At 50.8% G+C, this 12,022-nt stretch overlaps 1 protein-coding gene across 1 annotated transcript in view; it reads right to left on the reverse strand.

Moving 5' to 3' along the window:
• ACER3 (alkaline ceramidase 3) overlaps positions 1-6,190 on the reverse strand; it is an 83,169-nt gene extending 76,979 nt beyond the window's left edge. The window contains exon 1 of the mRNA XM_060235209.1: positions 6,062-6,190. Within this exon, the coding sequence (XP_060091192.1) occupies positions 6,062-6,164 (103 nt within the window). The 5' untranslated portion in view covers positions 6,165-6,190. The remainder of the gene's footprint in view (positions 1-6,061) is intronic.
• Between the last annotated feature and the right edge of the window lie 5,832 nt (positions 6,191-12,022).

The following is a 12,022-nucleotide window of genomic DNA, read 5'->3' on the forward strand; positions in this document are numbered from 1 at the left end:
GGGAACCAAACCTGGTTCTCCCAGATAAGAGAACTATGGCTGACCCAAGGCCATTGCAGCAGCTGTAGGTGAAGGAGTGGGGAACCAAACCCGGTTCTCCCAGATAAGAGAACTATAACTGACCCAAGGCCATTCCAGCAGCTGCAAGTGGAGGAGGGGGGAATCAAACCCGGTTCTCCCAGATAAGAGAGCTATGGCTGACCCAAGGCCATTCCAGCAGCTGCAAGTGGAGGAGTGGGTAATCAAACCCGGTTCTCCCAGATAAGAGAGCTCTGGCTGACCCAAGGCCATTCCAGCAGTTGCAAGTGGAGGAGTGGGGAATCCAACCCGGTTCTCCCAGATAAGAGAGCTATGGCTGACCCAAGGCCATTCCAGCAGGTGCAAGTGGAGGAGTGGGGAATCAAACCCGGTTCTCCCAGATAAGAGAGCTCTGGCTGACCCAAGGCCATTCCAGCAGGTGCAAGTGGAGGAGTGGGGGAATCCAACCCGGTTCTCCCAGATAAGAGAGCTATGGCTGACCCAAGGCCATTCCAGCAGGTGCAAGTGGAGGAGTGGGGAATCAAACCCGGTTCTCCCAGATAAGAGAGCTATGGCTGACCCAAGGCCATTCCAGCAGGTGCAAGTGGAGGAGTGGGGAATCAAACCCGGTTCTCCCAGATAAGAGAGCTCTGGCTGACCCAAGCCCATTCCAGCAGCTGCAAGTGGAGGAGGGGGGAATCCAACCCGGTTCTCCCAGATAAGAGAGCTCTGGCTGACCCAAGGCCATTCCAGCAGTTGCAAGTGGAGGAGTGGGGGAATCCAACCCGGTTCTCCCAGATAAGAGAGCTATGGCTGACCCAAGGCCATTCCAGCAGGTGCAAGTGGAGGAGTGGGGAATCCAACCCGGTTCTCCCAGATAAGAGAGATCTGGCTGACCCAAGGCCGCTCCAGCAGGTGCAAGTGGAGGAGTGGGGAATCAAACCCGGTTCTCCCAGATAAGAGAGCTCTGGCTGACCCAAGGCCATTCCAGCAGTGTAAGTGGAGGAGTGGGGAATCAAACCCGGTTCTCCCAGAGAAGAGAGCTCTGGCTGACCCAAGGCCATTCCAGCAGATGCAAGTGGAGGAGGGGGGAATCCAACCCGGTTCTCCCAGATAAGAGAGCTCTGGCTGACCCAAGGCCATTCCAGCAGTGTAAGTGGAGGAGTGGGGAATCAAACCCGGTTCTCCCAGAGAAGAGAGCTCTGGCTGACCCAAGGCCATTCCAGCAGCTGCAAGTGGAGGAGTGGGGAATCAAACCCGGTTCTCCCAGATAAGAGTCCGCACACTTAACCACTGCACCAATCCTTCTGAGCCATGTAGACAAGGCCGGATCTAGGGGGGGGGGGGCAGAGAGGGGTGCTTGCCCCGGGGGCCATGGAGTCCATTGTATTATATGGGACCATAAGATAGAACGGTCCATAAGGCGGCACCATTTTTAAATTTTGATTCCCCCCCCCCTCAAAAAAATATGTACATCCGGTCCTGCACATGGAATAAACATCAGACGTCTGAGAGCCACAAGACATGAACGTCAGATCAGGAAGGAAGGAAGGAAAACAGATAGGGAGAGAGCGGTGGAAAGAAAGCAACTTTAACTTTAAATGCAATCTCAAAGCTACCTACTGGCTTGGAGAAGCGATTTGAAGAGACAAGTGCCTCCTCCAAGCCAGCCGACAGGGCAGTGGGGGCTTCAAGAGACACACACAATATGTGCAAAAGAGCCACACGGCCATGACCCCCTCAGTGGCTAAGGGGGCCCTGGCAGCCCTACCTCCACCCCCAAAGGAGGGGGGATATAAGGACAGGAGGGCACCCTCCCATCTCCAGTCTCCTGGGTGGGAGAACAGGCAGCTCCTTCAGAGGCATCACGCGGGTCGGCGAGAACGTGGAAATGCGTCCCCCCCCCCCCTACAGTTGCCAAGTCCTATTCAAGAAATATCTGGGGACTTTGGGGGCGGAGCCAGAAGCAAGGTTGCGACAAGCATCACTGAACTCCAAAGGCAGTTCTGGCCATCACCTTTAAAGGGACATGAACAACTTTTGAATGCCCTCCCTCCATTGGAAATAATGAAGGATAGGGGCACCTTCTTTGGGGGCTCATAGAACTGGACCCTCTGCTCCAATCTTGTTGAACCTTGGAGGGTATTTAGAGGAGTTTCACCAGATGCTATGCTGAAGATTTGGCGCTCCTATCTCAAATAAACAGCCCCCTCCCCAGATACCCACAAATCAATTCATTATTCCCTATGGGAATCAGTCTTCATAGGGAGTAGGGTTGCCAAGTCCAGTTCAAGAAATATCTGGAGACTTTAGGGGTGGAGCCAGCATCCCTGAACTCCAAAGGACATTCTGGCCATCACATTTAAAGCGACCGCACGCCTTTTAAGTGCCTTCCCTCCATTGGAAATAATGAAGGACAGGGGCACCTCCTTTGGGGGCTCGTAGAACTGGGCTCAGTACTGGGTCCCATGCTCTTTAACTTGTTCATAAATGATTTGGAGTTGGGAGTGAGCAGTGAAGTGGCCAAGTTTGCGGATGACACTAAATTGTTCAGGGTGGTGAGAACCAGAGAGGATTGTGAGGAACTCCAAAGGGATCTGTTGAGGCTGGGTGAGTGGGCGTCAACGTGGCAGATGAGGTTCAATGTGGCCAAGTGCAAAGCAATGCACATTGGGGCCAAGAATCCCAGCTGCAAATACAAGTTGATGGGGTGTGAACTGGCAGAGACTGACCAAGAGAGAGATCTTGGGGTCGTGGTAGATAATTCACTGAAAATGTCAAGACAGTGTGCGTTTGCAATAAAAAAGGCCAACGCCATGCTGGGAATTATTAGGAAGGGAATTGAAAACAAATCAGCCAGTATCATAATGCCCCTGTATAAATCGATGGTGCGGTCTCATTTGGAGTACTGTGTGCAGTTCTGGTCGCCGCACCTCAAAAAGGATATTATAGCATTGGAAAAAGTGCAGAAAGGGGCAACAAGAATGATTAAAGGGCTGGAACACTTTCCCTATGAAGAAAGGTTGAAACGCTTGGGGCTCTTTAGCTTGGAGAAACGTCGACCGCGGGGTGACATGATAGAGGTTTACAAGATAATGCATGGGATGGAGAAAGTAGAGAAAGAAGTCCTTTTCTCCCTTTCTCACAATACAAGAACTCGTGGGCATTGGATGAAATTGCTGAGCAGACAGGTTAAAACAGATAAAAGGAAGTCCTTCTTCACCCAAAGGGTGATTAACATGTGGAATTCACTGCCACAGGAGGTGGTGGTGGCCACAAGCATAGCCAGCTTCAAGAGGGGGTTAGATAAAAATTTGGAGCAGAGGTCCATCAGTGGCTATTAGCCACAGTGTGTGTATATATATATATAAATTTTTGGACACTGTGTGACACAGAGTGTTGGACTGGATGGGCCATTGGCCTGACCCAACATGGCTTCTCTGATGTTCTTAATCTTGTTGAAACTTGGAGAGTATTAAGAGGAGTTTCACCAGATGCTATGCTGAAGATTTGGCGCCCCTAACTCAAATAAACAGCCCCCTCCCCAGATACCCGCAGATCCATTCTCCATTATTCCCTAGGGGAAACGGTCTCCATAGGGAGTAGGGTTGCCAAGTCCAGTTCAAGAAATATCTGGGGATTTTGGGGGTGGAGCCAGGAGCAAGGTTGTGACCAGCATCCCTGAACTCCAAAGGGCATCCTGGTCATCACATTTAAAGCGACCGCACACCTTTTAAGTGCCTTCCCTCCACTGGAAATAATGAAGGACAGGGGCACCTTCTTTGGGGGCTCATAGCGCTGGACCCCCTGCTCCAATCTTGTTGAACCTTGGAGGGTATTTAGAGGAGTTTCACCAGTTGCTATGCTGAAGATTTGGTGCCACTATCTCAAATAAACAGCCCCCACCCCCAGATACCCACAAATCAATTCTCCATTATTCCCTATGGGTTGCCAAGTCCAGTTCAAGAAATATCTGAGGACTTTAGCATCGATGAACTCCAAAGGGAGTTCTGGTCATCACATTTAAAGCGACCACACGCCTTTTAAGTGCCTTCCCTCCATTGGAAATAATGAAGGACAGGGGCACCTCCTTTGGGGGCTCATAGCGCTGGACCCCCTGGTCCAATCTTGTTGAAACTTGGTGGCCATTTAGAGCAGTCTCAGCAGATGCTATGCTGAAGGTTTGGCGCCCCTATCTCAAATAAAGAGCCCCCTCCCCAGAGACCCACAAATCAGTTCTCAATTATTCCCTATGGGTTGCCAAGTCCAGTTCAAGAAATATCTGGGGACTTTAGGGGTGGAGCCAGGAGCAAGGTTGTGACCAGCATCGCTGAACTCCAAAGGGAGTTCTGGCCATCACATTTAAAGCGACCGCAGGCCTTTTAAGTGCCTGCCCTCCATTGGAAATAATGAAGGACACGGGCACCTCCTTTGGGGGCTCATAGCGCTGGACCCCCTGGTCCAATCTTGTTGAAACGTGGAGGGTATTTAGAGGAGTCTCACCAGATGCTATGCTGAAGGTTTGGCGCCCCTATCTCAAATAAACAGCCCCCTCCCCAGAGACCCACAAATCAGTTCTCAATTATTCCCTATGGGTTGCAAGTCCAGTTCAAGAAATATCTGGGGACTTTAGCATCACTGAACTCCAAAGGGCATTCTGGCCATCACATTTAAAGTGACCGCACGCCTTTTAAGTGCCTTCCCTCCATTGGAAATAATGAAGGATAGGGGCACCTTCTTTGGCGGCTCATAGCGCTGGACCCCCTGGTCCAATCTTGTTGAAACTTGGAGGGTATTTAGAGGAGTCTCAGCAGATGCTATGCTGAAGGTTTGGCGCCCCTATCTCAAATAAAGAGCCCCCTCCCCAGAGACCCACAAATCAATTCCCCATTACCCCCTATGGGAATCGGTCTCCATAGGGAGTAGGGTTGCCAAGTCCAGTTCAAGAAATATCTGGGGACTTTGGGGGTGGAGCCAGCATCACTGAACTCCAAAGGGTGTCCTGGCCATCACATTTAAAGCGACCGCATGCCTTTTAAGTGCCTTCCCTCCATTGGAAATAATGAAGGATAGGGGCACCTTCTTTGGAGGCTCATAGCTCTGGACCCCCTGGTCCAATCTTGTTGAAACTTGGAGGCTCTTTAGAGGAGTCTCACCAGATGCTATGCTGAAGGTTTGGCGCCCCTATCTCAAATAAACAGCCCCCTCCCCAGAGACCCACAGATCAGTTCTCAGTTATTCCCTATGGGTTGCAAGTCCAGTTCAAGAAATATCTGGGGACTTTAGCATCACTGAACTCCAAAGGGAGTTCTGGCCATCACATTTAAAGCGACCGCACGCCTTTTAAGTGCCTTCCCTCCATTGGAAATAATGAAGGACAGGGGCACCTCCTTTGGCGGCTCATAGCGCTGGACCCCCTGCTCCAATCTTGTTGAAACGAGGAGGGTATTTAGAGGAGTCTCAGCAGATGCTATGCTGAAAGTTTGGCGCCCCTATCTCAAATCAACAGCCCCCTCCCCAGAGACCCACAAATCAATTCCGGATTATCCCCTACAGGAATCGGTCTCCATAGGGAGTAGGGTTGCCAAGCCCAGTTCAAGAAATATCTGGGGACTTTGGGGGTGGAGCCAGCATCACTGAACTCCAAAGGGAGTTCTGGCCATCACATTTAAAGCGACCGCACGCCTTTTAAGTGCCTTCCCTCCATTGGAAATAATGAAGGACAGGGGCACTTTCTTTGGAGGCTCATAGCGCTGGACCCCCTGGTCCAATCTTGTTGAAACTTGGAGGCTCTTTAGAGGAGTCTCGCCAGATGCTATGCTGAAGGTTTGGCGCCCCTATCTCAAATAAACAGCCCCCTCCCCAGAGACCCCCAAATCAATTCCCCATTACCCCCTATGGGAATCGGCCCGCACAGGGCATAACGGGGAGCCCCGCAGCGACCTCCCTCCTCCCCTCCCGCTTGCTGACGCCCCCGGGGCGGGGGAAGCGGGAGATCCCCTGCCCCCGCCTGGGGATTGGCACCCCTGCCTCCCCCACTCACAGAACTCGGCGACGTAATAGGAGACGACGTAGTTCTCCTCGCACCAGTCGAGGGTGGAGGTCGGCGGGCCCCAGTAGCCGGCTCGGTCGCCGGCGGGAGCCATGGTGCTGCGTCGTTGGGGCGGGCGCCGGGACTGACTGAGTGGCGGGCGAGGGAGGGCGGCAGGAAAGGGGAAGCCCTTCCCGCGGCGCCGCTCCCGGATGGCCCTTCGCCCGCGCTGGCGCCGCCCCTCCTCGCCGCCTCGGGGCGGAGCGGCCCGCCCAGGAGGCCCCCGCAAGGCCGCGGCCTGCTTAGGCCTCGCCGTTGCCGTGGCGACCGCCGTTGCGGCCTAGCCGAGCCGCCTGAGGGGGGGGGGAGGCGCCTTCCTTCTGTCCCCCCCCCGCCGCCGCTGCGGAATGGTTTCGTCCTCCCCGCAGCTAGAGCGGAGCGTTGCCAATCCCCAGGCGGGTAAAACAGGGGAAACGGCGCGCAGCTGGACTTTGCGATAGGTGCTCCCTCTGAGCTGCAGAGTCCCGCGAGTAGGGTTGCCAAGTCCAATTCAAGAAATATCTGGGGACTTTGGGGGTGGAGCCAGGAGACTTTGGGGGGTGGAGCCAGGAGACTTTGGGGTGGAGCCAAGAGACTTTGGGGGTGGAGCCAGGAGACTTTGGGGGGTGGAGCCAGGAGACTTTGGGGGGTGGAGCCAGGAGACTTTGGGGGTGGAGCCAGGAGACATTAGGGGTGGAGCCAAGATCAAGGCTGTGACAAGCATCATTGAACTCCAAAGGGAGTTCTGGCCTTCACATTTAAAGGGACGGCACACCTTTTGAATGCCTTCCTTCCACAGGAAATAATGAAGGATAGGGGCACCTTCTTTTGGGGCTCATAGAATTGGACCTCCTGGTCCAATCTTTTTGAAACTTGAAGGTTATTTTGGGGAGAGGCACTAGATGCTATACTGAAAATTTGGTGCCTTTATCCCAAAAAACAGCCCCCCCCCCCAGAGCCCCAGATACCCGCAGATCAATTCTCCATGATTTTCTATGGGAATAAATCTCCCTAGGGAATAATAGAGTTCCCAGCAGACATTTCCCTCCCCTCCCCCCGCTTTCTGACGACCCTGAAGTGGGGGGAGGGTCTCCAAACCAGGGGATCCCCTGCCCCCACCTGGGGATTGGCAACCCTACCCGTGAGCTGAAATTGTACTTTGTGTTTTAACAATTTATTAATACCATATGGTTACAGTAATTAATTGTCTCTTTTCTATACTAACCCATATGATATTTCAACCCCCCCCTCCCTCCAATATTGGACTTCCCCGAAGTTGTAAATCTAAATTCAATTATAAAGGTACCGCTAACCAAGCAAAGTTCAATATTTTTCTTCTCTCATTACTACTAAAAAATTGTCCAATGACTTTTTATATTCCATTCTTTCTCCATATATCTTTTAGATTTCTTCCACTCTTTTTTGAATATATCTAGATCATAGTCTTTTAAAGTTTTAGTTAATTTGTCCATCTCAATCCACGATAAAACTTTCACAATCCAGTCCCATTTCTCTGGTATTTTTCCCTGTTTCCACAGCTGCGCATACAATGTCCTAGCAGCTGAGAGCAAGTACCAAGCTGAAATTGTACTTTGTGAGTGACTGGTATTAAAGCTGTGAGCTGCTGCATAAATTTGTGTGTATTGAACATATGAAGCTGCCTTCTACTGAATCAGACCCTGGGTCCATCAAAGTCAGTCTTGTCTACTCAGACTGGCAGCGGCTCTCCAGGGTCTCAAGCTGATGTTTTCCACACCTATTTGCCTGGAACCTTTTTAGTTGGAGATGCCAGGAATTGAACCTGGGACCTTCTGCTTCCCAAGCAGATGCTCTACCACTGAGCCACCATCCCTCCCCAAGCGACTGGTACTAAAGCATAAATTTGTGTGCTCTGGGGCCATCCTTTCTGAGCTAAGGCAAAAAGGTGTGAGCCGGAGGCTCAAAATCTGTGAGCTGGCTCACACTCGCTCAGCTTAGAGGGAACACTGGTTGCAATTGATGTTCTCTCTAAGCTGCAGAGTCTTGCGAGCAAAAATAGTACTTTGTGAGCGACTGGTATTAAAGCTGTGAGCTGCTGCATAACTTTGTGTGTATTGTGAGCGACTGGTACTAAAGCATAAATTGGTGTGCTCTGGGGCCATCCTTCCTGAGCTAAGACAAAAATGTGTGAGCCGGAGGCTCCAAATCTGTGAGGTGGGTCATGCTCACTCAGCTTAGACGGAACACTGGTTGCAGTATAAGTGCACAAACACTCTTTCCTTAGGTATTGTTTCAAAAGCTATTTCAAATGTCTCTTAAAGCAGAACACAGTCTATGGTTTGCAGTTAGGGTTGTCAATCCCCAGGTGGGGGCAGGAGATCCCCCCATTTGGAGGCCCTCCCCCCACTTCAGGGTCATCAGAATGCGGGGGTGGGGAGGGAAATGTCTGCTGAGAACTCCATTATTCCCTATGGAGAATGATTCCTATAGGGAATAATGGAGAATTCATCCGCTGGTATCTGGGGTTCTAGAAGGGCTGTTTTTTGAGTTAGAGACATCAAATTTTCAGCATAGCATTCAGTGCCTCTCCCCAAAGTTCCCTCCCCGTTTCAAAAGGATTGGACCAGGGGGCCCAATTCTATGAGCCCCAAAAGAAGGTGCCCCTATCCTTCATTATTTCCAACGGAGGGGAGGCGTTTAAAAGGAGTGCCGTCCCTTTCAATGTGATGGCCAGAACTCCTTTTGGAGCTCAATTCTGCTTATCGCAACCTTGCTCCTGGCTCCGCCCCCAATGTCTCCTGGCTCCGCCCCCAAAGTCTTCTGTCTCCACCCCCAAAATTTCCCGATATTTCTTGATTTGGACTTGGCAACCCTATTCGGAGTCAAAGACCTTGGATGTCATCAGGTGCACAGTCTGCTGGCCTTTACATCCTTGTTGACAGACGCCAATCAGCCGGACTGCTGCCTCTTGCAAAGACAGTCCGTAATTCAACAGGTGCAGTCAGTAACACAAGAGGGAGCAGCAGCCAGGCTGATCGGCGTCTGTCAACAAGAAGGATGTAAAGGAGAGCAGATTGCGTACCTGACGACATCCAAGGTCTTTAACTGCGAACCGTGGACTGTGTTCTGCTTTAAAAGGACATTTGAAATAGTTTTTGAAACGACGTCTAAGGAAAGCGTGTTTGTGCACTTCTGTTGCAACACACAGTTCTGCGGTGTTTTTCCTGCTTTACTGATCTGGGGCTCTGGGGACAGGAGTCTGTTTTTTTAGGGAGAGGCACCAAATTTTCCGTATAGCATCCAGTCCCTCTCCACAAAATACCCCCCAAGTTTCAAAAGGATTGGACCAGGGGGTCCAATTCTATGAGCCCCACAAGAAGGCGCCCCTATCCTTCATTATTTCCAGCGGAGGGGAGTCATTGAAAAGGTGTGCGGTCCCTTTAAATGTGACGGCCAGAACTCCCTTTGGAGTTCAATGATGCTGGTCACAACCTTGGCTCCTGGCTGCATCCCAATGCCTCCTGGCCCTTCCCACAAAGTCCCCAGATATTTCTTGAATTGGACTTGGCAACCCTACTGAGAGGGATTGAGGTATCTTTCTCTCCCCCCCCCCCCCCCCACCGTGGAATGGTTTTGTCCCCGCAGCACCACAGCTAGAGCGGGTTTGTTTCCCCTCCCCTCCCGCAGCTAGAATGAGTTTGGCTTTTCCCACCTGGCCGCGTTCCAGAGGACTCCTATCAGGGCCCCGAGCAACTGGCTGTCATCTGCTTCCTTCTCCCTCTATCTTGCTTCCTTCTGCATCACAGCTTGCTTTGCCAGGCTTGCTCAATTGCACAGGCACTACAGAGCAAAGCCTCTATTTTCTCCATTGGCTGAGGCTCCTCGGGGAGGGAGGGGGGAAGGAAGAGCTTGCTTTGTTAGATTCTCTCAATCACACAGCAGAGCTACTGAGCCAAGCCTCTTTGCCTTCTATTGGCTGAGGTTCCTCCCTTGGGGAGGAGGGGGGGGGAGGAAAAGCTTGCTTTGCCAGGTTCTCTCAATTGCAGAACAGAGCTTCTGAGCCAAGCCTCTCTCCCTTCTATTGGCTAAGGCTCCTTTCCCTCAGTCCCCTGAGGAAGGAAGGAAAGAGCCAGAGCTTCCTTTGCACAGTTCCCAGGATCCCATGGGAGAAATACAAACTAAGAACCTTTAAGACCAACGAGTGCTAATGTTTTAAGCATGTTTTACGTTTTTAAAAAAAAATTAACTGTGTATGTCTCTTTCCTTCTTCCTTGAGGAAGAGCTTGCTTTGTTAGGTTCTCTCAGTCACAGAATCATAGCGTTGGAAGGGACCTCCAGGGTCATCTCAGGCGGCTGAGAGGTGATATGATCACCATCTTCAAGTCCTTGAAGGGCTGTCATAGAGAGGAGGGTGTGGAATTGTTTTTATGTGGCCTCAGAAGGTGGGACCAGAACCAGTGGGTTAAAATTAAATCAAAAGAGTTTCCAACTCAATATTAGGAAGAACTTCCTGACCGTTAGAGCAGTTCCTCAGTGGAACAGGCTTCCTCCTCGGGAGGTGGTGGGCTCTCCTTCCTTGGAGGTTTTTCAACAGAGGCTAGATGGCCCTCTGACAGCAATGAGGGTCCTGTGAATTTAGGGGGAGGTGTTTGTGAGTTTAGAGTGGTTCCTCAATGGAACAGGCTTCCTCGGGAGGTGGTGGGCTCTCCTTCCGTGGAGGTTTTTAAAAAGAGTATAGAGGGCCATCTGACAGCAATGAGGGTCCTATGAATTTAGGGGGAGGTTTTTGTGAATTTAGAGCGGTTCCTCAGTGGAACAGGCTTCCTTGGGAGGTGGTGGGCTCTCCTTCCTTGGAGGTTTTTAAACAGAGGCTAGATGGCCATCTGACAGCAATGAAGATCCTGTGAATTTAAGGGGAGGTGTTTGTGCGTTTCCTGCATTGTGCAGGGGGTTGAACTAGATGACCTTGGAGGTCCCTTCCAACTCTATGATTCTATGATATACTGAACCCATCTTCACTATATTTCATTGCATTCTTTTTTTCTATGGCAAACTAGAATGATGTTTATATGTTTAAAAGTAAATTAGGTGGACAAGAACATCACTATCCAATGTATTTCTCTTTTAGCCATATTGACCTACCCAAACTGGGATATTGATTCTTTATCCTGTTACATATACTGAACCCATCTCCCACTATATTTTAATGTATCTTTCTCCTAATGGCAAACTATATGTATGTTATACGTTAAAAGGCAAATTAGTTGGATGGGAAAACTTCTGAGACAGAAATGCCTTTCTTTTGGGCCCAGGCTGATAACGATAGAGTCATTTGCAGACATTCTCACATTTTGACATATTACTGTTTTATTGCTTTCACATGCTCATGTCACTCAGATCAAAGGTTTGCTCGATTCGTTAATTTTGCTATTCTGTCACTGGGTCTTCAATTTGTACCATTTTGCATTCTGAGCCATCGCCTACCAGCTAAATGTGGCTCTGCTCACTGTGCCGGATTCCTCGTCTGATGAAGGGTGCTTGGAGCACACAAAAGCTTGCGCCCCCAGACTGCCCCTCTCCCTCCTGAACAATTTAAATCACATGGGAGAGGCACCCAGGAGCAGCTGCTGCCCTTCCCATGCTATTTAAAGGGTCCACAAATCAGCTGATTGGTGGGGTCCAAATCATGAGGGAGGGGCGGCAGGAGCAGTCACCAGCCTCCTGTATGATTTAAAGGGCACCCTCCCCCATGACCCCCCATGGTCCCCTCCCCCCATGATCTCTAGCTACGGGGCTGTATTAAAGAACATAAGAGAAGCCATGTTGGATCAGGCCAATGGCCCATCCAGTCCAACACTCTGTGTCACATAAGAACATAAGAGAAGCCATGTTGGATCAGGCCAATGGCCCATCCAGTCCAACACTCTGTGTCACATAAGAACATAAGAGAAGCCA

This window comes from Heteronotia binoei, chromosome 3 (assembly GCF_032191835.1).
Source record: "Heteronotia binoei isolate CCM8104 ecotype False Entrance Well chromosome 3, APGP_CSIRO_Hbin_v1, whole genome shotgun sequence".
NCBI classification, from domain to species: Eukaryota; Metazoa; Chordata; class Lepidosauria; order Squamata; family Gekkonidae; genus Heteronotia; species Heteronotia binoei.